At 30.1% G+C, this 25,916-nt stretch overlaps 1 protein-coding gene and 1 long non-coding RNA gene across 7 annotated transcripts in view; both read left to right on the forward strand.

Annotated features, from left to right (window-relative positions):
- The first annotated feature begins 2,092 nt into the window (after positions 1 to 2,092).
- On the forward strand, positions 2,093 to 5,432 carry LOC145328560 (uncharacterized). Its single transcript, XR_013882500.1, has 2 exons — positions 2,093 to 2,183; positions 5,388 to 5,432. It is a non-coding gene; the product is annotated as an uncharacterized LOC145328560 (long non-coding RNA).
- Positions 5,433 to 6,807: 1,375 nt separating this feature from the next.
- The window catches only part of ChT (choline transporter), a 52,125-nt gene continuing 33,016 nt past the window's right edge, over positions 6,808 to 25,916 (forward strand). For all 6 annotated transcript variants that reach the window (XR_013882501.1, XM_080172300.1, XM_080172296.1 and 3 more), the window contains exons 1-5: positions 6,808 to 6,870; positions 11,451 to 11,499; positions 11,938 to 12,061; positions 20,121 to 20,255; positions 24,040 to 24,208. Coding sequence is in view for 5 of the 6 variants with exons in the window: in XM_080172300.1 (XP_080028426.1) it covers positions 20,130 to 20,255; positions 24,040 to 24,208 (295 nt within the window). In the remaining variant the exon portion in view is untranslated. The remainder of the gene's footprint in view (positions 6,871 to 11,450; positions 11,500 to 11,937; positions 12,062 to 20,120; positions 20,256 to 24,039; positions 24,209 to 25,916) is intronic.

The raw sequence follows: 25,916 nt of genomic DNA on the forward strand, positions 1-25,916 counted from the left end.
TTACAGTTAACGCTGAACCTAATCTTTCAAAAAATCACCATTTAAAAGCCAAGTTTATATTACAATTTAACATTCAAACTAAGAATTAAATTTTTTTTAAATACGTTTCGAAATAATCTTACTTCGAAAAGTTACTTTGATTCTATCCAAGTCATGAGTAAATTCGATAGAGAACGAGACAGAAAAAAGAGAAAAGTGATAGCGAAAAAGGGAAAAAAAGAGAAGGACAGAAAGAGAAAGTGAGAGAAATAGTTACTGAACGAATTTGTTTTGTGTTACCACGAAAATACCTAAAATTGAGACACACTTAAAAAATTTAGGCCTAGGGTAGGTTTATAACTATTTTGGGGGGTAGCTCTATCCTTCAAAGACCATACCTAGAAAGAATAATCAAAAAAATTAAAGGTTGAAAGTGGAGGGTTGACTCTTTAGATGCCTCTAAGGGCGTTTCCGCTTGTTATAAAAAAGAGGTAAATTTTCATCTACTCTAAAATAACATTGGTTCTTTTTAAAATCTTTTCAGTGCAGTTATGTACTGAAAATACTTTTGGTAGCCCTTAATTTTGTACAATATCTTTGCTAATAATAATGGAAACTTACTGTTTGTAGGAACAGTCAAAATCATGAGTGCGAACAAGTGAGAAAGAGAGAGATAAAGAAAGAGAGCGAGAGAGAGAGAGAGAAAAAAAGAAAGGGGTTTAACATTTGACATGAGAGAAGGATTTAGAGGTTGAGAGAGTAGCTGACATCAGGTGACGGAGGGGGGGGGGCTATATAGAGGCTGCAAGGAGTCATGAGACAGGCCTGTTCTAACCACACCATACCATAATATTGTGTAGCCATTAATACTGTGAATGGCCTCATGACAAGAAGCGCAGGTATAACCCTTTGCTGGAAGCCTACAAAAAATCAGCTGATTAAAAATTTTCTTATGTCATAAGTTATGAATTAGTGATTTTTATATGTATTAGTGGATTTTTAAAGAGTTTTTAACCATAATCTATCAAAAACAATTTTATAATGTATATTTAATTTTTTGTATTTGTTGATATATTGGAAACCATGTGACTATTTCTCTTAACATAGATAAAGACGGCCCAAACCAGTTTTATTTTGTCCCATAAATCACATGTATAAGAATGATAAGCAGTATAAAACTGAAAATAGTAAAAACAGGACAGTCTAAGATTGAATTTGAGAATTATTTAAACGTTTTATAGGTTCGTCCCAAACGTCGGCGTTGACAATCACAGGAGTATTAAAATATTTATTTGATTTAGTATTTCTATACAGATTAGGTTAGGTTACTATATAAATGTGCAAATAAGTCCCCCTCAGGGGTTAGGCATTTAAAAACCTATAAGATGGTCTAAAATAGGTTAGGGTAGGTTAAGGGTCCACTCCGACGTTTGTTTACTCCGACGTTTGGGACTCATGCGTTTGTCCTAGGGCCGTTTTATATCCAAGTCATTCTTTTTGCAGTTATCTTATTAAATTTTTCCTTACAAGTCATTTTTAGAAACATTTTTATGTTTAATATAGTTATGGTAATTATTTTTGTTGGTCAATGTGTCAATGTGAATAACAGCAATTCGTAATTTTTGACTAAGCTGGTTTAATAAATCGACATATTATTACTTGGATGTTGCAACAGATTTTCATATATTCTGAAAATACTCGCATCTGGCTAAAACAACGATACCCTCCATCCACCTATTTACCCCATCCCCTCTTCTCCTACTAAATGAACTAATTGGCCAATAAAAGAGGTCCAAGTTAGAAAGCTAAATTTATATACGTATATCCTACATCACTTGTTCTTATTTCTTCAAATTTAGTTCATCACATGACCAGTATCTACATTCCCTGAAAATTAGAGTCAGATGGACAGACGGACGTTCAACTTTGTATTATAAATATTAATATTTCTAAATATTTGAACTTTTCATAACAGCATAATAGTCTTAATAGATTTATTATTTTGTTTAACTGCTCTCATATTGCATGTTTTTTTTTATTATACTGCTTTATGGAGCAACAGACCTTTTTATGAATGGTTTTATTAACGAAAATTACTCTTAATTGAAAACTTTTTTGCTACAGATTTTAATTGTATAATGTATGATGAGATCTCATTTCATCAACCTTTGATTCTAGTAAAGTGTTTTATGTACAAAATTCAGGTTCAAAATTATTTTAGATCCAAAGCTACTCTATATGTCTTACCAATCTGTTTCGTTTACCTGCATAATAAAGACTTTAACATACTTGATATGATATATAAACCCTATTAATAATAATGTAAGGATCTCTGTGAGTCTGTCTTTGTATACCAAAGGATCTCGATAACAGCAAAACCAATATGGTTCTCCTTTACAGTGTAGTTCATAATGTAGGTCCTGGGAAGTTTTATAGCTATTTTTTAGGGTATCAACCTAATCGCCCTTTTAAAAAGAAACCCTCTAGATACCTCTAGGGGCGCAGCCGCTAGTAACATATAAAGTAAAAGAAGTAGTTGATCAAATTAAAACTAGCATTTCTAGATAAAAGTCATAAAATTAAATGGTTCATTGTTTGTTTGGTCATTCAATTTCTTATCAAGATAAACATAGATTATAAAAACCTACAGACAGACTGACATATTATTAAGAAGCTACACTAACGAAAAAAATTGAATCTAGGTTAAATAAACAGACAAGTGTTTGTTTTATCTTTTCTTGAAAACTTTCAACCAAAATGTATTATCTCCATATCACAAAAATATTGAAATTATAGGTTTTCGATATTTTTTTATTAGTAGCGAAGCTACTCTATAATTCACTATGTCCGTCCGTCAGTCCGTCAGTCAGTCCGTAACGCTATGGGGGAAATGGGATTTACTCAGCTCCTATAAAAGATAGAATGCTGAAATTTTTTGACAACATTCCCATCATTAAGGAGCACAATTGACTATAAAACATCATTGGCGTTCGGACCGATTTTTAGCAGGTTTTAGGCTATTTTTATATTTTTCACATTTTTCTCCATATCTTCAGTGTTTATGGTCCGATTTTCAAAATTTTTTCAGTTACAGATATCAAAATTAAATTTCCCGTCGTTTAAAGGAACAACCATGAAGGCCAGACTGCCTTTTTAGCAGGTTTTTGGCTATTTTTATTTTTTTTCACATTTTTCTCCATATCTTCAGTGTTTATAGTCCGATTTTCAAAAAATTTTCAGTTAAAGATATCAAAATTAAATTTTCCGTCGTTTGGAGGAAACAACAATAACGGTCAGACTGCCTTTTTGCAGGTTTTTAGCTATTTTTACATTTTTTACGTTTTCCACCATATCTTTTGTTTATGAACCGATTTTCAAAATTATTTCAGTTATAGATATTAAAATCAAATTTCCCGTCGTTTGAAGAAAACAACTGTGAAGGTCAGACTGCCTTTTTGCAGGTTTTTGGCTATTTTATATTTTTTTTACATTTTCCCTCATATCTTTGGTGTTTTTATTCCAATTTTCAAATTTTTTTCAGTTAAAGATGTCAAAATTAAATTTCCCGTCGTTTGAAGAAAACAACAATAATGGTCAGACTGCCTTTTTGCAGGGTTTTGGCTATTTTTAAATTTTTTACATTTTTCCCCATATCTTTGGTGTTTATGATCCGATTTTCAAAATTTTTTCTGTTATAGATATCAAATTTCCTGTTTGAAGAAAACAACCATGACAGTCATTGCCATCCACGAAATTTTGTGCTTCGCTACTTATGGATGTTGTCATCCTTGTTTTTAATTTTAATGTATGTCCTGCATTTCAATTTTTCTGCTATGAAATAATTTGCTTTTCAAAGTCAGTTAATAAATAATATATATAATCATATTTTCATTTTTATGACTAGAGGGTGTGCCCTTAGTATCTAGAGGATTTGTATTGAAAGGGGTATGAAATAGCCTAAATCAACTCGGGAGCGATGTCAAGCTTCCCTACAAAAGAAAACTTAATCAGTCCAGTAGTTATTGAAAGCTTAATCTTCAGACCAAAAAAATCTTACTACTTTTTTTAAATAGGATAATGTTTTTTAATTGGTATTGATATTTATCAATAACATTTTTATGCCAAACAGACAGACTGACGAAAAGAGTGAATTATAGAGTACACACGAAATGTATTTCTAGGTGTTGAGTTTATAGATGTTCATAATGTTTGTATGATTATTGGTTGTTCGTCAATTACTTGTAAAATCTCCAGCACCTTAACAGCTTTACAAGGAAAGGAGGGGAAATTAGACTGTGTATTTCACTGGTACCCAAAGTTTGATCACCAAGTTATCTTATTCGTTGGATCAAAAACTTTGGTTACTTCTATTTCTATTGTATTTTGATTGGTTGGTGTAAAACAAGTAGTGATTAAGCTTTTTTACTAGTGATTTTAATCTATAGAAGGATTTATTTAAATATCCCCTTCTTTAGGGATGTATATAAATTAATCATCCATTGTCTTATCCCTTAGGATCCCTATGTTTTATTTATAACTGTTTTAAAGGTGATAAGTAACAAAAACATATATCAAGTCATAGTTAGAGACGGATGGACAAATCTTTAAAATATTGTAGCTTTTTTGGTATTGTATGAACACTATATGAGGTGCTAGACCTTAGAATAATTGATGATTAATTATTAATAAAATAATCATATAAATATATGTGTAAAGAAATATAAATACACTCATAAAGTCAAAGCGAACATTCCTATAAATCAGTCTATAAATTAGTTTAAAAGAATAACATTTAAATAATAACAATGGCTAATGCAAAATGGTCAGTTTTTAACTTTCTATCCCTAAATGACTGAAAATTATTTTCATTCATAAGAAGTTATTAAAAGATAGACTTTTTGACTATTTACTAGCTTTTCAATTAAATAATACTTTGAATTGTAACGTACTTTTAACGAACGTTCTGACTAGTTGGAAACAGTTCGATGTTGAAATATATTTTCTTTTTAAGAGAATTAATTTCAATCCTTCTCTGAACATTTCCATTTCTTCAAACTTTCAGGTTTCGGGCATCTAAATATACTTTCAAAATATATGTCTATCTATTTATCTATCTATCTATCTGTATCTTCTATCTATCTATCTATCTATCTATCTATCTATCTATCTATCTATCTATCTATCTATCTATCTATCTATCTATCTATCTATCTATCTATCTATCTATCTATCTATCTATCTATCTATCTATCTATCTATCTATCTATCTATCTATCTATCTATCTATCTATCTATCTATCTATCTATCTATCTATCTATCTATCTATCTATCTATCTATCTATCTATCTATCTATCTATCTATCTATCAAGCCATAATAAATATAAATACCTGTAGTTCTATATTCAGGATGTCAGTTTGTAGTCTGGGCTTTTTAACAGAAAACACACCAGGCATGGTTACCAACTTTTAATATTTAAAATTTTCATAATTTTCCCAGGGTTATCAACTTTTATAAATTTTTTAATTTACATATATTTCATAATTTTAACATTTATAATGTTATATAAGTGTTAATATAATAATCTTACTATACTTAAGGGAGGGTTTTAAACGAGTCTTTAAATAATTTTACAATACGGCTGACAAAAATTATCCTGTTACAAAAAAAGCATTGAAAAATGATAATGATTTATTTATGAAAAAGTATAATTTTGTAATGTATAAATCTTATTAATAAAATATATCTTAAAATAGGAAAATCTTATCATAAAAAGCTTTATTTTCCGTACTATAGTTTTATTTAAGTAGATACAGCTATTAAAAAAAGAAATACATTTTTTCTAATAGGCAATAAGATGTCAAAATCCGTTAATAAACAAAAAACATAAGACATGTTTATTGACGATTTTTGTTTATTTAAATAAAGCCCTGGTTACAGAACAGCTTCTATTTGAAGTGGTTGATAGAAATAAAAAATGTTTAATCGCTTGTCAGAATACATGTCTGTGTTTCTATATTCAGATCTATCTACTTTTCTTCAAGTGTTGAAGTTAGATGAAAACTTTTGTACTACACAACAACTCATAAAACGTTTACCAAATATAACTTTCAAGAAGATGCGTGCACAGAGATTTTATTATGGGGTTATTAAGGGGTTTATAGACTTGATGGGATAATCTAATGTATTTTATAAACTTTGAGTAGGGTAAAATGACATGTTTCTAAGTTTAAGGTCACCCCCACCCTATGATTATGACGTCAATGATTATGTGGACGCAAAGCGTTCAACATTAAAAAAAAAAAAACTGGACACATAATGACGAACCCAATCTGTCCTACTTTGAGAAAGACGATTCCAGTGACGTCATACACGTTTCGGGAAAGAAAAAGGGAAGGGGGGAAGAAAATCTCTTCCCTTTTCTCCCATTTCTTTTGAAGAGATTTTCTTCCCCCCTTCCCTTTTTCTTTCCCGAAACGTGTATGACGTCACTGGAATCGTCTTTCTCAAAGTAGGACAGATTGGGTTCGTCATTATGTGTCCAGTGTTTTTTTTAATGTTGAACGCTTTGCTAAAGTCAAGCCTACAATAAATAAAAATTTTGCCAGCTGAAACCAATATAGTATTACTTGGATGGTGCACCAGAATTTCATGCACTCTGATAATGTGATGCTCGCAGCTGGCTAAAATAACGATAATTTTCCACCCTCTCTAACCCATCCCCTCCCCTCCTACTGGATGAACAAAATGAGACAATATTACCAAGTTAATTTGACGACATATTTCCCCATGTCAATATATCCACGTATATCCTAGATCTGGTAACCAAATGGATAATGAAACAGGAAAGAAAACCTCTTTACGTTGGGGTGACGACTGCATTTTCTGAAGGTAAGCCTTTTTTAATGTTCCAACCATAATATAAAATCAAAATTGTATGAATTGACTATAAATTTTAAATCAATTACATTTAGAAACAAGGATGACAACAGCCATAAAAGCGAAGCTCTAAAACGAGAAGGAAGGACAAACGATCAATAACTGAACTTAATAAGCACAATATTTATTTCTAAGTCTAAACGAAATTGTAAATAAATTTGTTACAAAAAGCGAAAATTGTAAATGTTGTCTTAAGAATCACTATTCCAAATAATCAGATGAATAGGATATTTACATCATACAATAAAATCTTGGAGAAAATCTTGTTTTAAATAGAAGTGTGGACGTTGTGGTAGCGCTTATAGAATTGGTACGCTTTCTAAATTGTAACTAAACGGTTATAGGAATATTCATCCAAAGTTTGAACTCGCTAGCACAACTTTAACATGTCTAAATTGTAACTAAACGGTTATAGGAATATTCATCCAAAGTTTGAACTCGCTAGCACAACTTTAACATGTCTAAATTGACGTATTAAGATAATTATTATGGACAAACCGACTCTTATTATAGAAAGCTTTATTTCTATTAATGTTTCGTGTTTATTTCAAATGATTTGAAAGGAGAAAGAATAGAAAATAAAGTTGGCTGCTATTTGCTAATAAAATGATTTATTAGAATAATTTGTGGTTAAATTTCTAAATAATCTATTTGACAAGGGTAATTTCCTTTAAAAGTAGCGAATTTGCCTTTTTAAAACTAATCTTACTTGAAAGTCTTTTTTGCATAATGTTTTTTTTCTTTCGTTTAATATTAACATTAAAAAGCTTGAATTTTCTTATAAACCATTTATTATTTTGAGTATTTGATAATCAATTATTTGATATCACGAACTTTGTTTGAAAGTCCTCAATGCATTATCTTGACTTCCGACTGTTAATGGCCTACCATTGGTGATTTAGTCTGTGTATTGGTCATTTGTATTGTATGGCGTCATTTTATTTATAAGCTCTATAAAGAGCTTAGTTCACTCCTTAATCCTTTAGATAAATAAATAAAAATCCTGCAGTAGATACCATATTTAAATTGTAAAATGTAGCTTAGTTAGAAATAGACTTATCTATATCTATAACCTCATTGACGGAAAACGTACAGGCTACCATTGAAGCTATGCTTCGAATGTGTTTGTAGAGTAGAATTGCTACTAAAACTAAATGTACAAATAGTTTATTAGTGAAACCTAATTATTCTAATTAAAAATGTATTTGGGGTTAATGTACTTTCTTTTAGTATTTCTACTACTGTTTTAATCATTTTAAGTAAAATATTTATTTGTTTAAAAGATTTATATTTAATTAAAGAAATAAAATATTTCTTCAAATCCAAATTTTTTAGCATTATGAATGTAATCTCAAAATATTTCATGTAATTTTTTTCAGTATGTAATTTTTAAAAATTAAGATACAATTATTTATATAACATTAAACCTATTGTCTTAAGATCATCATTTTAAAATGAAATTGTTACGCCAATTAAAGTACGTTAAAATAGCGTAAAACCATCTTTTTTATTTAAAGGACATATGATTTTTTCATTAATTATTTTAGAGTAGCCCCAATTTAAAGATTATACCTTTCTGTTACAGGAATTTCATTCGATTTCCTCAGTTGAAAGGACTATTTTAACATACCTAATTCAATTTTAAAAGCTTACCCTTACTGGGTGTTTGCTTAGAGTAATTCTAAATATAACTTTAAGTAAACATATTTATGCAAAAGCCCAATTTTATTCTTGTTAATTAAACATTGCATTAATGCAAAACAAGGTTAATTATTTACATTCTTAGCGTAGCTAAGGAAAAGAAAGTCAAGCAGATTTTTAAAAATATCCTTTTCTATAAACTAATAAGATATTTTGTCTGCAGTGAAACATCGCGCTAACCGCTGAACCGATATGGTACTCTTTTACAGTGAAGCTTTTTTGGAGAAGGGTATCTCCACCCTCTTGATAAAAATTGAACCCCAAAAAAGTTCGAACTTGAAAATTGAAAATAAGGGGAAGGGGTGGTAGTCGACTCCCCCCTCTTTAGGTGCCCCTAGAGGATTTTAAGGGGCATAACTGATAGTCCCTGATATTATAAAAAATATTTGGAAATAATAAGAAATAATAAATTGTCCGTATGCGTATGTCTTTAAAATAATTTGTTACACGAAGCGACTTACTTTACTTTTAGTAGTTGTAAATTACAGAGTTGCTACTCTACCAAAAACTTAAATTGCAAAAAAGCTTGACATACTTACGTAAATACAAAGTTTAACTGGTTTCTTTAAATAGAAACTCTAACGTAAACACTTACTAATGTTTTTTTAGAATTGTATTTTCACTTTTGAAAGTACCTTTTCTAACGAAAGTTGTAAAGGTTCTAAGTTTTATGTAAAGATACTCTAAAAGTGTAATGTCTATCTGTCCTTCGGTATGTAACGATATAGAGAGGAGATTTCTCGTGTTGTTACCCCTGGCGCTTGTGTTTTTAAAGTGTCAATTCCTTACGTTTTGGATTATATTAATCATATTAAAAAGCTTTGTTTTAGTAAAATAAAAAAGAAAATTATTAATGTTTAAAACCTAAAATAAATGTTTAGGTTAAGAAAAACCTAAATACCGTTGAGAAATTCAATTACACTTTTACATTTTCTAACAATTCAATTTGAAAACTTTATAAACAAAGGAATTCAATGGTGATGGGCTAATGGTTTTATTTTTGTACTGTGAAATACACATGAAATTATTTGAAGAAGCGGGAAATAAATTAAGGTTAAATGTACATTTAGTTTTTCTTGGCTAGAGGCATTAAAAGGGGGGTGTGCGAAGCGTAGCAAAAAGTTTAACACCTTACTTAAAACAAAATCGACTTGTGACTTAAGGGGTTAAGATCTTTCGGGGGGAGTATTGCAGACAACTATAGGGGTGAAATTTTATTGTAAGGGGGTGGATAATGGATACAAAATCTAGGTGTCCACTTCCCTTCATAATCGATATACTCAAAAGTCTACCTTTGGTTGGTAAATTGACTCAGGAAGTGTACAATTTTTTTTTAGTTTAAGGGGGTTTCATATTCCCCTTAATTTTAACCACCACTCTACGCGCCACTACGCTTGACTGGCTATGTGTTTTTTAGGGTATATTCTTGTTGGTCCCGAGTATTTGATTCTTTGTGTATTTTATCATTTTATGGCGTTATTTTGACGTTTGTACACTAGAATCAAAATATAAAACCATTTACCTACAATCAATTTAGAGAGATAAATAATATGTTTTTAAAGTTTCTGGATAGGTTTTAACTAGGGTTTTAGAGATATGGCAATAGACGATAGATTAATAATAAATAAATTGTGAAAAGAGGTAAAGGTTATTTAGTATCGATTTAAATGCAGCTTTGAGATAATATTCTTCTTTTTACTTTATTAATATTTAAAAGCATTGTTACTTTATGTTTGTTGGGTCTTTTTTTCTCGTCTGTCTTATCATTTACATGTTCGGGTCGGTTTGCGTGTACGTCTGTAACAGCTATTTTCATTAATCTAGACATTTTAGAATTGTCAAATCTATTTTAAACTTTGCAAGATGATGCCTTTAACAGAAAAATACGATTTAGGAAGTGTAGCAGCTTTTTGCTAGTTACCAGAAAGTCTATACTTCCATTTAAAACATGCAATTTTTTACTTTTTTTCACAGCACCTTTTTTGTATGATAGAATTATACTATTTAACTAATTTTAGTAATAAAAATCCTAGGACAACAAGGTACAATATAATTATAAATGGGGTATCAGTGTAATCAAATCCCAAAATTATAGTTCTAACACTCTACAAGAGTTAATGTTCGTTTCAGAGCTTCACTTTTATCAATGTTGTTATCCTTGTTTAATAAGAATTTAGGTCATTTTAAATATTTGGTTTTAAAATTTTATTTTATTGGCAATTCTGTTAGATTAGGGTATTATGTAAATGTTACCAAAATGTCTGAAAGAAAATATTTTAAAAGCAAAACAATGTAAAGGAATAAGGTATCTAAAGAATTATTTTAAACACTTTTTAAAAGAATTTCAAAAGAAGCTGAAATAGGAAGCAGTTACACTGTGGGGTTCTCTAAAATCTTACTAAAAGCATTATAGGTACATTGTTATAAAACTTCAAATGCATTTTTTCGGGTAAAGTTGGATATACAACAGAAGAACTTGGAAGGAAGTAAAATTATTTGATACCTTCATGGAACACATGCGGCAAAAACACTATGTAGAGTAAGCGTGCGGCTAAAGTAAATGTGTTTATATTTTTCAAGTATGGCTTCGAAACCGATTAATATCCGCTGTATTAGAACCGGCTCTCAGCCATACCTAAAAATCATTTATAGCATCGTATTACCGAAAATTTCCACGAAAATTGAAATGAAAATTATAAAAGGTAATAGCAGTTTCGTTAGCCCATACCTTCAGCTCCTCGGTTTTTAATCTTATATTTTTTTCATTTCATATCCGCGGAAAGCTGTCCATGATACGATGAATGACTATTATTTAATCTGTTATTTTTTAGGAAGTGTGAACTCCAGAAGAATTGTCCAGAAACATTTAAACTGTGCAAAGTAAGATTTTGTTGCAATACTTTTTTTGTAATTGTAAAATCCATCTATTTTACCTGAAATTAAACTTTTCAAGATTAGCTACAAAAAAATATAATAAAGTGAATTTCCAGAATAGCTTCAAATCCGATTAAATTCAAAGCCGCTTATCATACTGGATAGAAAAACATCGTATAGTGTTATAGACCATTTTCTATGTAAGGAAAATCGTAGAATTAAACCCTTATGTTTTGGCCAGCAAAACATAAATTATTTTGTAATAGGTTATGACGATGTTGAGTCAGCCATAACCAATTTTATTAGAGCTATATAGTCGATGTCTACCATTGAAATTGCATTTCGATAAAATCTTAACATATTTTAAAATTTTGCCCCCTAATAATGAATATTTTTGTCTAGTATTTTGATCATTTACACACAATGAGACATCTTATTAATTAGGTTATTGGTTGTTAACTGATCCTTCAGCAACAACAAGAACAAACAAATACCACAACTACAGAGCTTCGATATTTACTACAAAATTTATATTATATAAAGTCTTCCCTGCTCATTTGTTAAAAAGGTGAGATTAGCCAGGGATCTAAAGGGATAAGACAAAGAACTAAAAATTGATATCCAATATTTACACAAAATTACCTCTTCTGTAGATTACAATCAGTAGTTGTAAGGTTTACTTTACACTCATATTAATGAACTAACGAATCAAATTTCGATAAAAGTCCCCAAAGGTGATAAGCCAAAGAATAAGAAAACGTTATTATAAAACTTTTGGGACTAGTGTAATAAACAGCCCATTGGCCAAAATTCTTATAAAAAATTTTCTCGTATTCATTTGAATCCGGTGGATAGGAACCGGTTCTCATGAATACGAAAAAACTATGTCTAGCATCGTATTATATCCAGCTTTCGACGAATATAGAAATGTACAATCATAAGATTAAAACTAGTTTTTTTAGCCGGTGACTTCGTCACCTCGGGGCTAAAAAACTAGTTTTAATCTCATAATTGTACATTCTATATCCGCGGAAAGCCGTTTATAATACGATGCGAGAAATAACTATTCTTATTCGTTGACTTAACAACTTTTATTGAATTTTGATTTAATGTTTCATTTAGTTGAGCTTTCAAACATTTTAACTACTAAATTTATTCTAAAACATTTTTGTATCATCATTAGGAATGTACATTAATTTATCGGCCATTGTCTTATCCCTGTAGATTCCTTACGGTTATAATAAGTAGCGCAGCTACTATTTAACTGGGGTTTATCCGTTGGTCGACCGCTTGTCAATGTTTTTATAACAATAAATCTGCTTAGCCCCTAGCATCTAGAAGAGGACAGGGGCTGTCAGATTATGGCCTAAAACCAACCTAAGATTTATATAATGCTTTCCTGAAAGGCATTATACCTTCGGATCAGCAATTTTCTGATCTTTTGCGTTAGACAAAAAACCTTTCAACTTTATATAACAGGATATATTAGCATTGAATTGTACGATTTGCCTCAACGAACATTTTCCATTAAAGTCGTGTTTGATAGGTTCAGCATAACTAACCTACCGACAGACCATTTGTCAATCAAGACTTATAGACTAGCTTTGCTTCTTTAAAAAAAAAAAAAATATGAAGTTTCTATGAAAATGTTAAAGATGTTTTTTTCTTTAGAAAAAAGATTATGAATGTTTTATAAGTTAGAAAGAAATATTTAATATTTCATTTTCACATTTTGACTTTTTTATATGTTTATTCATGAATATATTGAAAATAAATTTTAAACCATCGGCGTCCGAAAGGGGGGTAAAATTTTAAGCCAAGAAGAACTGCCTTTCACTTGTTTTAAAAAGAGGGGGTATTTTTCCAGGGGTGATTTTTCTTTGGATGTTGAAAGTACCCTTCCCAAAAATTGTTATATACCTTCCCTGGACCTATGAGAAGCATCAGAAATCGTATATATATAGTTCCTTTGGTTAGCTAGATACTTCGGTACAAACACAACTACTTTAATATAAAGATAAGTTTTATTTCATAATTGAGACGTCAAGTAATTTACAATTAGAAGCATGCCTATGTAAGCTATAAATCGACATTTCATACTTTAAAATTTTAAAAAGCCCCTACTTTTACATAAATTTTGCGATAATAGTGTTAATTTCTATATTTGCTAGTATTAACATGCAGAAAATAAACTTTCTTACATTGATCTATCCCTTTTGTCCTATTTTAGTGTGTATACTTATAGTGTATAGTGTAAAGTGTATAATTCCATAACAAAGTTTTCTAAGCTTAATCAGCCAAAACTTTACCCATTAATTCACGGAGCGGGGGATGAATAAAAAAAATTGGTTCATAAATGATATTGAAATGATTTTAAATTTCACTTTTACTAACGATCTCGACCCCTAGCTTCAAGGGGCACTACCAATTTGGGGGGAAAGGACAGGAGACATGTTTCTGTAAATTATACAGGTACCCAAAGTTTAATAAGCCCGATCCTCATTCGTTCTGGCTTAAAAACTTTATTATCAAACATATAAAGCTATTCTTATAATGACAGTAAGATCATAGTTGAAAATATTAAATGAAGTTTTAAGTGTGGGTAGTTTTTGCTATCGGTTTTTGCAAAAAGTTAGTTTTCAATCATGTAAGATATACACAAAAACAAAAACAAAAAATTATCTTTATATTTTATCAATTGGGTTTCTTCTTCCCTCCACCCCCTGCCTAGGAAAATGAACCCGATAAGCAAGGATATGAAAACTCTCTTTCAAGCTAAAGCCACTATAAGTATCTGAGGAAACTTGGGGCGAAGGCATTTGGATTAAAAATTAAAAGAGGGAAAATTTGTGAGGGGCATTATTTATGAATGGGAAAATGACAACAGTTTACATACGTACGTCAACACAAAAACATTGAGATAATAAAAGTTTTCTGTTTTTACTTATAATTTCTTTACATCTACTTTATTTGTTTTCCACATGAGAAAATAATAAAAATGTGTTTGATTAGATAAAGAATACGTGGATTTTGTGACAGGGGGATTTTGTCGTCAATTTAGCTTGCAGTTATAGTCCTCAGATATAGGTTAATACGTTTTTCCATGATCATGGAAGGGGATGGGGTAAAGTCAAAAGGGGGGGGGGGTAGGGAGATCGTTTTATTTATAGCCAGATGGCAGAAACATATTTATAGGGTATGCGAGAATATAATATCCACATTCCACGTATTTTAGATCCATTTGTGTTGGTTTTTTATCAACAGTAGCGGCTACGCCCTAGAGACCTCTAGGGGCACTTGAAGAGGTGGATGTTGAATTCGTTTGTAATTTTATTTTAATAAAAATAATAAAAATTGGGGGTGGAGATTTTTTCCTAGGGGCGATTTCTCTTGGGAGGATGGTGGTACCCTCCCACAAAATAGTTATAAACCTTCCCATAATAGGATAGATTCTCGGGACACTTGAGGACGCAGGGGGGGGGGGGGGAGGGTGGCGTTCCAGAAATTTTAAAAAGAAAAGTAAAAGAACATATGAAAAAAAATAGGAGGGGATTTTTTCTCAAGATGATTTCTGTGCCTTAAAGGATAACATTATCGATGGTTCAGTCGTTAACGAGGACCTAAGCTACAAACAGACAGACAAGTAGACATTCTGTTACTTAAGATAAAAATATATGAGTATGAAGAAATACGCCACAAATCAGACGTATAGACAAGACTAAGTAGCTGATCTACTAAAAAAAAACAAGAAACATACATAAAGTATAAATTGTATATGTCATATCACGAAAGAGTTTTTTGTTATAATCAGGGACAAGGTTTCAGAGAAACGATAAATGAAAATATTTTGTCAAGTGCCTTGTTGAGCTAAGAACATTATCCATTTCTTACCTTTAAAAAAATTAAGATTAAAAGGTTGCTTTTGATTTACTTTTAACTTTTAGTGAAGTTATATTAGGTTATATAAGGTACTGGGTCTCCCCAAACCACAGGTATAGGCCATTTTGGGGCTAGGGTCCCCAAGAAAGCACTAATATTTGTAATTTAAAAAAAATCTGCAATAATTTATATGAAGATAACACAATTTTAGCTTTAGTTTTGTTTAAAAATTCTTTTAGACTGTTTATTGATATTTTCAACAGTTATTGTTAATAAATCACTGAATATGACATATTTATACATTCAACCTATGATATGGCAATATTTCTCTGCTTTTTTCTAGTTATTTTTAGAACATTTTCAGTGTTTGTGAAAAAAGTATTCTTCCTTAGTGATGCCATTTCAGAAAGGTCAACAAAATCATAAGTTTAAAATTACAAAGTACAAAATCATGGCTTTGGTAGGGAGATCATTTTTTGTTTCCATACTTCTATTAAAATTTTCTTGAATTTGCATAATTTTATTCTTTATTCCCCAACGGTAAACCCAATATGATTTTTACTAAATATTTTAGTAAAACTTTAGTTTGGCTAACTAGTTGGTTTGTCCAAAGGGGACTATTTTACCTGTTCTTTAAAATAAACTGATAAAATTTGAGGTTCTTGTTTTAAAAGCTCCCCTTCAAAATTACTTAAATGAGTATACCCTCTATTAAAGATATTCATAAAGTGCACACTAATAAGTTTATATTATGTGCAGTTCTAAAAAATAATTACATACTTACAGACCGACCGTCAGAAAAACAAACACGAAAACTTGTACTTTTTCGTATATGTTTACTTAAGTTACTCAAAACCAATTTGTATATTTCTGCACTAACTTTCAATAACACTTTGCAGGACGTTTTTACATTTCAGAAAAAAAATATACATACATTAGCTTCAAGTTATGTATATGTTGAAAGACAAAAAAAGTTAGGTATTCTTATATAAAAGTGCCAGTATGTCTGTCTGTGTGGGTAGCTGAAGATTTCTCTAACCTCTGAACCGATAGTTTTAAATATAATAGCTCAAAGTTTCTTTATCATTTTGGCTTATTACGTATTAAGGACATACCATTTTTAGAAAAAGCTTTACTTCTTTTAATATGATTGACTATTCGTCAGAATATAGAAATACCCCCCCCCCCCCATACACACTTTCCATTACTTTTGCAAAGAGAGTAATTTGATATGTAATTGAAAGCTTCAGGGAAAAGGATAAAAATATTCAAAGCTTATACAACTCTTTTGATATTTTGTTTAGTTATATTAACAACATAAGCATGTAGTCAAAATAGATTACTCAATCGATGTTTGAAACTTTTAATGTATATCAATCTAATAAAGACTAACTGTGGGCATTATAAATAAATCGCTCACAGATATTTTTTTAATTTAAGAATTTTAAAGATTTAAATTCGGTCAAAATCAAGAACGATACGATACATAGGTGGTTTTTGTAAATAAAAAAGTTAGTTTTTTGAAAGAAATATACACAAATCAATTCGATTAAAGTGGAAGAATAACTATTAACATATCCTGATATTGCTATGCACAAAGAAAAATGCAATATATAATTAAACTATGATTTTAAAGTCTATTTTAAAATGAAATGTTTTTAAAAAGAAGTGTACCATCTCAAGCTTATGATAATAATGCAATTTTTTAGAATTGGTCTCTGGGAAATTTAGCAGCTGAAATAATTGTATCCCATCCTTGCTTTCACACAGACAAACATCCATAAGAATTCTAATAAAAATTTAAGAACAAAATATGTAAAAAAGCCGAACAATAGAAATATATAAGAACTTCGTAATTTTTTTTTGGATATTTTAAAAAATAAGAAACAATTTACCATACTTTGGAATGTGTAGCTAAACAATTTACCCATTAACTATATGATTTTTTAGCATTAGATAAAGGAGCCCATAAAAAAGGAGCCCTAGCACCTTAGGACAAATAAAAAGCTTCTCTAAAAAAAACAAGAAAATAAGTTTTAGATTTATCCCTTTTCCCGACAAGAGTTTTATTTTCAAAATAAACTATTTTCCATTTTTAACAGTTATTCGATCTTTAAATTTCCCAAACAAAAATTATTTCAACTAGAAAATTTATTCCACAATAAATAAAAGAAAGTGTTTTGGGGGATTTTGTGGGGTATTTTTGCCCTCCTGTGATAAGGAATTGACTCAAGAAATTTGACTCATAGCAAATTCTTGGGCACGCCACTGATTGGTAGCTAATTTGATTTTTACCTTTAAACAATATTTCAAATGCAGGATGAAGCTTTTATTTTAAAACAATATTATATGGATACTACATTTATTGAATAATTTATTATCGTCCTAGGAATCGTCATTACAATACTTAAATCAACGTACATAAAGATTTAAATTATATCGCATCTAAAAAAAATTATAATGAATATCGAGTTGCTTCGCCTAAAATGAATATGTACTATATGAAAAGTATATTTGATTGCAAGTAAAGTCTATTATAATAAATTGAAATAGCGTCAACAACACTTCGGATTAATGAAGCTAAATTATTCCAAGGCAGAGACTTGGTGTTTTCATTTTCTCGCATTTTTTTTTGGATTTTTGTAATTACAATCTGCCTGGTTAATAAATACAATGGGGTTTGAACCATGGCGTCAACCAGGCAAAAAAATATTTGATGGTTACAAGGGTTTTGAGTGGGTAGTACCCCCAATCCCCCCCCCCAAAAAAAAAAAAAAAGATCCTATATTTTTTATGGGGGTTATGGGTAAATTCTATATATTGTGGGATGGAGTTATTTAATTTTTAACAACCTGCAACGCACACAATTGAAAATAATATGATCAGATTTGCTATACATTCAAGCTTTTTTTAGTTCAATTTTCAGCATTGACGTAAAAACATATAAAAGTATGAAACTTTTGATAATTGTGCATTTATCCTTATAGCGCTTTATATAATTTAATAATTCTTAGCCAATTATAGTAAGTGTAAAAGTAGTAAAAGCGTCCTACAAATGTTATCCTTTTATATAAAGTAGTAAGGTTTTTTATCTGAAGCTTAATCATTTACTACTGAATTGATTGAGTTCTCTTTCTTAAGAAAGCTTCAATTAGTTCCTGTGGTGGTTAAAGGCTCTTTTATTTTTAGTAAAATTTGGGTTGGTTTCATGCTTTTTTTGCTTTTTCTTACCCTCTGAATACAGAGATCCTAGATGCTAGGGACGCATCCTCTAGTCATTGTAAATTGATAATTTTTAGACTAATTTGTTTTTGCCGTCCGTCTGTCCGTTTGTTTGTTTGATATTTTTTGGGAGAGTTGCGATTTATTTGGCTGCTGTTAAAGATATTACCCAAATTGTACATTTTCCCGTCAATGACAATGTTGTGAAAATTTTAAACAAAATAGAATTGTCACAGAGCTGCTACTTAGTTTTATTAAAAGATTTTGTAACAAAGGGGACTATCCACGAACGAGAGCACATGATTCTAAGTACCTTCCAGCATTGATCCTAAGTATTTTCTTTCAGAATATAAAAGGTCACCATATGTCATTAGTGTATTGACGAGAAAATTTATGTTCCACCATGTTTTTTTGAGTATTTTAATTGATTTTGAAAACTTTTATGAAGCTAATTCTTTTAATAAAATGGATATTTGATGATACATATGCAAATACTCGTGTATATAGATTGTAAATTAATCCATTATAGCATTAATTTAAACACACATATGGGATATAATAAATGTACTTTTAACTTTTTTTAATTTCTATCATTTGACAACATGGACAATTAGAGACATGCCGAACTCAACAAAACGTTTGATATAATTTTGACTAAAAAACCTGAACATTTTTTTACTTTTCTTCAACTTGAAGTGGTGAAACATAAATTTTCTCATCAATATATTAATTATTATTAGTGACCTATCATATTTTGAAAGAAAATACTCAGGATCAATGCTGGAAGGTACTTAGAATCACGTGCTCTTGTTCGTAGATAGTCCTCTTTATACTTTTTAATTTCCGTCCATCTGAATAGTTGTAGCCAAAATTAATAAAAATATCAAAATGTTAGGGCATAGAGTAAAACAATTCATTGTATCCGAGGTTAGTAATTTGTTAAGAATTCATTTCGCAATGGTCAAATAAATTCATTTATCATTATATTAATAATAAAATAGATTCATCAAAATTTCTATTGAAAGAAAAATTGGCAAGTAAATATTTGCAAATCTACTCTGCATATAATAAACAAAGGTTTAAACCATATTTGTTGGCATGTCTTTGTGTCTGTATAGCTAGGTAATATCAAAAAGAATACATATATGAATTAGAAATTTGTATGAAAGTGAAGCTTTTCTGCAAGTCTTTAAAGATGATTTGTCAGTTTTGCTGAAATTATCTTAGAATGTTTATTAACATTCACGTGTCTAGCTTTGTACAAAATACGTATTATGTTTCAAGAGAAAGTGTGAAAAAGGAGAATTATAAATAAGGAACCTAGTAATGTCTAACTTTTTATCTTTGTGACGTAACAAAAATCGAAGGATGAGAGGGGAGTTGGGAAAGGAAACCTTTTAAAAAGAGATGGATTTTGTTACGTTACAAAGATAAAAAGTTAGACACTATTAATACTAGGTTCATAAATAAGATATCTAGTAATTTTATAATTGACATATTTTTGAAAATATCATATTTTATTTCAGTCTAACGCCATGGATTTTATCGGTGATATCGACCTGGTCGGGTTGCTCTCTGTTGTCATTTTCTACTTCATCATCCTGGGGGTTGGGATGTGGGCTGCCAAGAAGAAGAGCAATGTGGAAGGTGTCAGTGAGGAGGTAGGTTTTTTCTTAAAGTGATCATAAAGATTATTAAGCTTATTGGTCAACTATGGTTCATAGACACTTTGACCGACTCAATATTTGGGGTTGTTAATGGTACAAAAAGGTGCAATGTGGAAGGTGTCAGAAAGGAGGTAGGTTTTTTCTTAAAGTGATCATGAAGAATTTTTAATTTATTTCGTCCATGAACACTTAATCTTCTCATAAGGAGCAATGTAGAAGGTATAAGTGAGGAGGTAGGTTTTTTTCTTAAAGTGATAATGTAGCATTTTTTAATAGATTTTGTCCATGAACACTTAATCGTCTCAATTTCTTGGGTTGGTAGTTTGGCTGCCATAAAGAGCAATGTGGAAGGTATAAGTGAGGAGGTAGGTTTTTTCCTTAAAGTGATTATGAAATTTTTTTATATTTTGGTGTCAATGAGGTGGTATGTTTTTTTCTTTAACTGATCAAGAATCATTTTTTTAATGGATTTGGTCCATTAATTTTCTTAATGTTTGGGACTGATATTTTGGCTGCCATAAAAATCAATGTGGAAGGTGTAATTGAGGACGTTGATTTACATTCTTAAAGCTTATTATCTTAATAAAATCATTTAAAATTACTTTAAAAATAAGTATGATCATGATAGAGTTTAGGAAGGAATTGGAATATTTATGCAGCTATTGTATGTAGATTCTTTTTATAAAGTTGAAACATTTACATACATTTTGCATATTTATGCAGTTGATACCAGATTTTATCCAAGTCATAAATCTAAAACATTTTTAGAATAAATTTAAAGGTTTTATTGCACATGACATTTGCCATGAACAAGACTGTGTTCAGCCATGACTTGCAGATATTAGATGGAAGTAGATACAGAAAACAATTTATCCTACTATAATAAACTGTTTTTAAACTATTTTTAAAACATATATAAAAATATACTTTGACACCAGTAAAATCAGACTGCAGAGCCTAAATTTGAATTAAGTCCCCAATAAACTTTTTTGGGGGGATTTAAATATTAATTTTTACTGTTGCCATGGTCATTTAGACCAGAGCAAAAGGTCTTTTTTTATTTGGGTAAAATTCGTAGCTGTTAGAGTGTTTTGCTTAATAAATATTGTATTCTGGTATAGAGTAAAATTAGGCCCTATGATTTTACTATAAAAATTCACTAAAAAGTTAAATCTTTACAATATACCAATGAATTAACATTAACATGTTTGTGTTCGTTCACCTATTTTAAACACATAAAAATTGGCTGTAAAGGGTTAAATTTGATGACAAGATGACATGATGTCAACAAATGTTTATGCAATACAACAAAATTATTTTTGACACATATACAAATATGATATAAAATAAGATTATTCAAACTTATTTTTTAAAAAATATTTTTAAAAAGTATGTATCTTTTACGTGTATAGTTTTCATTCTTTTCATTTTAATTAAATAAAAATTATTTAACTACATTGTAAATAAGTCACTTTGTGAAAACACTCTTTCGGAAATTATAAATAATTGAAATGAAACAAGAAATCTTATTGGTTTAACTTTAGCATTATGTGTTTTATTGTATTATGTTAAATTTTTTACTGAAATTGATTGTTTTAGAAAAAAAATTATTTCCATCGAACAGAGTAGAGTTTTTTTTATTATTGTATTGATATAAACTGAATCATATAAAATTGTTCTGTAAGAAACAATTTAACCCCAAACTAAAAGTTGCTTTTGCTCTCGTCAAAATGATCACAGCAACATATAAAATTAATTTTTAAATCCCCCCAAAAAAGTTTATTGGGGACTTAATTCAAATTTGGGCTCTGCAGTCTGATTCTCTTGGTGTCATAGTATATTTTTGATAAATGATTAAAAAATAGGTTAAAAACAGTTTAAGTAGAGCAGGTAATTTTTCTGAAGCTTAAGATCTTAATAACTACTGAACTGATTGGTTTTCTTTAGGTCACATTCACATATGTCCCTTGATGGTTTTATGCATTCCATTTTCAGATTTAAGAATTGGGATGGTTTTAAGCTATTTTCAGCTTCTTTCTGCCCTTTGAATACAGAACGCAGCAATGCAATGTGCGCAACCGCTAGTATTTAATAAAACATCCAAATAAAACACTCGATTGTTTCCAATATTAGCTAAAAACATTAAAATAGTTAACATTTTGCATTGAATTATAACAGCTTTTGGTTATTAAAATGAAAAATTATAAGATTAAAACCCTTTTTTGTTTGCAGTGGTGCTATATTTGATTTTTCAGTATGGCTGAGAACTGGTTCTAATCCAGTTGATATTAAAATAATTTCTAGACGATCTAAGTGGTTTCTACTTTGTATGTTTGTACAGAAAAGGACAGTAATTGTTTTCAGTTAAAAAATCATTACATAATTTTCATTAAAACTTATATCGTTTTAAATGTATATCAATAATTATTACCACATTACTTTTTTTGTAATTTAATTACTATTCATCATACAATAAAATTTGAATACCTTTTTCTCACTAAATGTAACAAGTTTAGTACCTACAACTAAAAATAAATAAAATATCATGCAATGTTTGAGGAAAGAGATATTTATTCTTTGAAAAAAATGTAGAATAATTGTTTTAATCTTTTGCATTTTAATTAAGACTAACTGCAGTCAAATCACTATAAACAAATTAGATAAAGATGCATTTAAATGGTATATATATGTACATTGTGTCAATGAATATATATTTTATTAGGTTCTTAACAACTTCATATTAACTTTTGAGTAGCCTTTATTTTTAAATTCATCTTTTTCCTATTTTATTTTTTAAAACTGTTGCTCTGAATTTAAAAATTCCTACTGCTTTTCTGTTAGAAACTGAAAATCTAACAAATTTTACTTGAATGCCATGTCAAAGATATTAAGCAGCTTAAAACATTTGTAAAAATAAGTTTTGTAAGCCCCGAGGAGCTAAACCCCTTGGCTAACAACACTAGTATTAATTTTATAATTATTATTTCAATATTCGTGGAGTATTGTCCGTAATATGATGCCATACATGATTTTTCCGTATGGCTGAGAATCGGTTCTAATCAAAGGGATATTGATCGGTTTGAAAGCCATAATGGAAAAAAGCAGCATTGTATTTTATTTGTAAAACCTTGATTTTCATTATCAAATCATGTGTTTGAGCATAATGTACCAACTTAGAAAACTTTTCTCTGTTTGTTTCAAAACAAATATTGAACTGATATTCATTACTTAACTGATTCATTCCAAAGCTATGATCTAATATTTTTATAATTCTTAAGAACCCTTTTTTTGGATTTTTTATTAATTTGGTTATTAATTGGCGATTTGACAAAAAAATCGTTAAATGTATATGATTACGTCGTAAAGTGTAAGTTCGTCCATCTCAGTATCTTTTTTATATCAGTTTATCATCCAATTTCTGTTCATGTATCAAAGTCACTCTATAAAAATATTCGGGTTTTTTTTAGTTTAATTTGTTGACTTTTTCTTTATTGATACAATGCAACGGATGTAGAATATACGTGGATATTATGACAGGGGAAAACTTGTCTTCAATTTGGCTTGCTAACATGGAACTCGTTTATTTGTCAGTTAGTTCATCCAGTAGGAGGGGAGGGGATGGGGTATAGGGGTTGGAAGGTGGTAATTGATGATTTAGCCCGTTACGAGTTACACTTTACTAGAGAACTTCAAAATATGGAGTACTATCCAAATAAAAATATATCCATTATTGATACTTTCGTGTTTTTTTGGCCATTAATGATTTTTTTTATTTCAGGAGGAAACAATGTTGGCTGGCCGAAACATCGGCATGTTTGTCGGCATCTTCACGATGACGGCCACCTGGGTGGGCGGAGGATACATCAACGGCACGGCAGAGATTGTGTTCAACTACGGGTTGGTCTGGTGTCAAGCCCCGTTTGGTTATGCTTTCTCACTTATGCTAGGTAAGTCAGACACCATTTTGGCAGTAATTTTTATTTCTTCTTTTATTTTTGTTTTCTTATTTTTACTTCTGTCTATATTGTCAGCTTATCTTTCATATTTTCATGTCTGTTACATCAAACTGACGGCTACGGACCTAGAGGCCTCTAGCTATCATGATATCTAATTTGGAAAATAAATTGTCTATGTTATGATCAGCTACTTTTATTCATGTTTCTACGCCAATAGCGCTGCATAGCGGTCCTTTACAATATTTTTTTGTATTGCTTCTCTAGGGGTGATTTCTCTTGGGAGGGTGGTGGTACCCTCTCCCAAATTAGTTATAAACCTTCCCAGGACCTAGAGAAGCTACTTTGTAAAGAATAACCATATCTGTTTAGCTTTTATGGAGACCCTTCGGTACAGACAGAAAAACACGGATCCTGTTACTTTATTATAAGGATTATAATCCATCTATCTCTCTTTCTCTCTCCCTATCTATCTCATTATCTATCCATATCTCTGTTTTCTTTTTTTGCTTTCTCACAAAACAAATTACTTTTATCTTTCTTTTTATTGTTCGTTTACATATGTAAAATTTTAATTCTTTCATCTTAGAATTTGGACAAAGATTTTTCAAAAACGTCATTAGCAATATAAGGCAGATCAAATAATGTGAATTGACCAATATTAAACTACTTGTAGCGGTCTGTCGACACGAAATTAGAAATGGTCATTGATTACACAGTATTGAATTTTACATTGTTATCATGTAAACAAATTAATATCAATTAATATCATTATCAGACTTGCGTTATGTTATGATAAAGTGAATCAAGTAATAATACTAAAGGTAAAAATAAGTATGCCATGACCGTCTTTATCAATGCCATATGGTCTAAATAAACTAAGAATCAATAAACCTGTTTATATGCCAAGGTATTCCCCCTACCTGACATAGTTAATTCTTATCATCTTTGATATGCTTCAATGCAACCTGGACTCGAACCCATAGACGTTAGATCAATCATTGATTTCAGTATCCTTATCCTGAATCCTTATTTGAAATCTAATCCGTGGCTAATCCTATCTAATCCTTTCTAACCATTTCTCTATCCGTATATATTTAAACGGCTGTGCCATAAATTTCGCATGATGTAACAAATCAGCAAAATCGCGAATTTTTACAACTGCTCAAATTGCCCCTCTCCTCTTTTGCGCAACTTAAACCCTTAATAACCGGGGATCTAAAGGGATAAGACAATGGCCGATAAATTTTTGTACATCTCCAATAATGATACACAAAATTGCCCTTTGAAACTGTAACGGATGTGATAATATGGGGAAGTGATGGAACATAATTTATACGGTATAGTTCCAAAAATGTAAATATCCGAGAAGTTTTCGTTTTGGAATAGTAGCCAAAAATCGTCATACTAGAAACAATAAAAATGTACCTAATCTTCTATGGGGGCGGAGGGGGGGCTTGGATGCTATCATAGTTTGATGTCAGAAATACTTTTTGGAAATTCATTGAAGTTATCAATTAAATTAGAAAAAAAATAATGATTAAAAAGCTATTGTTAAAATTCATTAATTACACAGAATGATTTTTAATAGTGTTCAATTAACTTATATGACATCTGTTACTTTGTTACGTCTAATGTCTTCGCATTAAGAGGGGGATGGGTTGGCCTCACATTTAGCTTTGAGGGGGGTTACCCTTCCCCT

This window comes from Acartia tonsa, chromosome 9 (assembly GCF_053477335.1).
Source record: "Acartia tonsa isolate MP-2025a chromosome 9, ASM5347733v1, whole genome shotgun sequence".
Lineage (NCBI taxonomy): Eukaryota > Metazoa > Arthropoda > Copepoda > Calanoida > Acartiidae > Acartia > Acartia tonsa.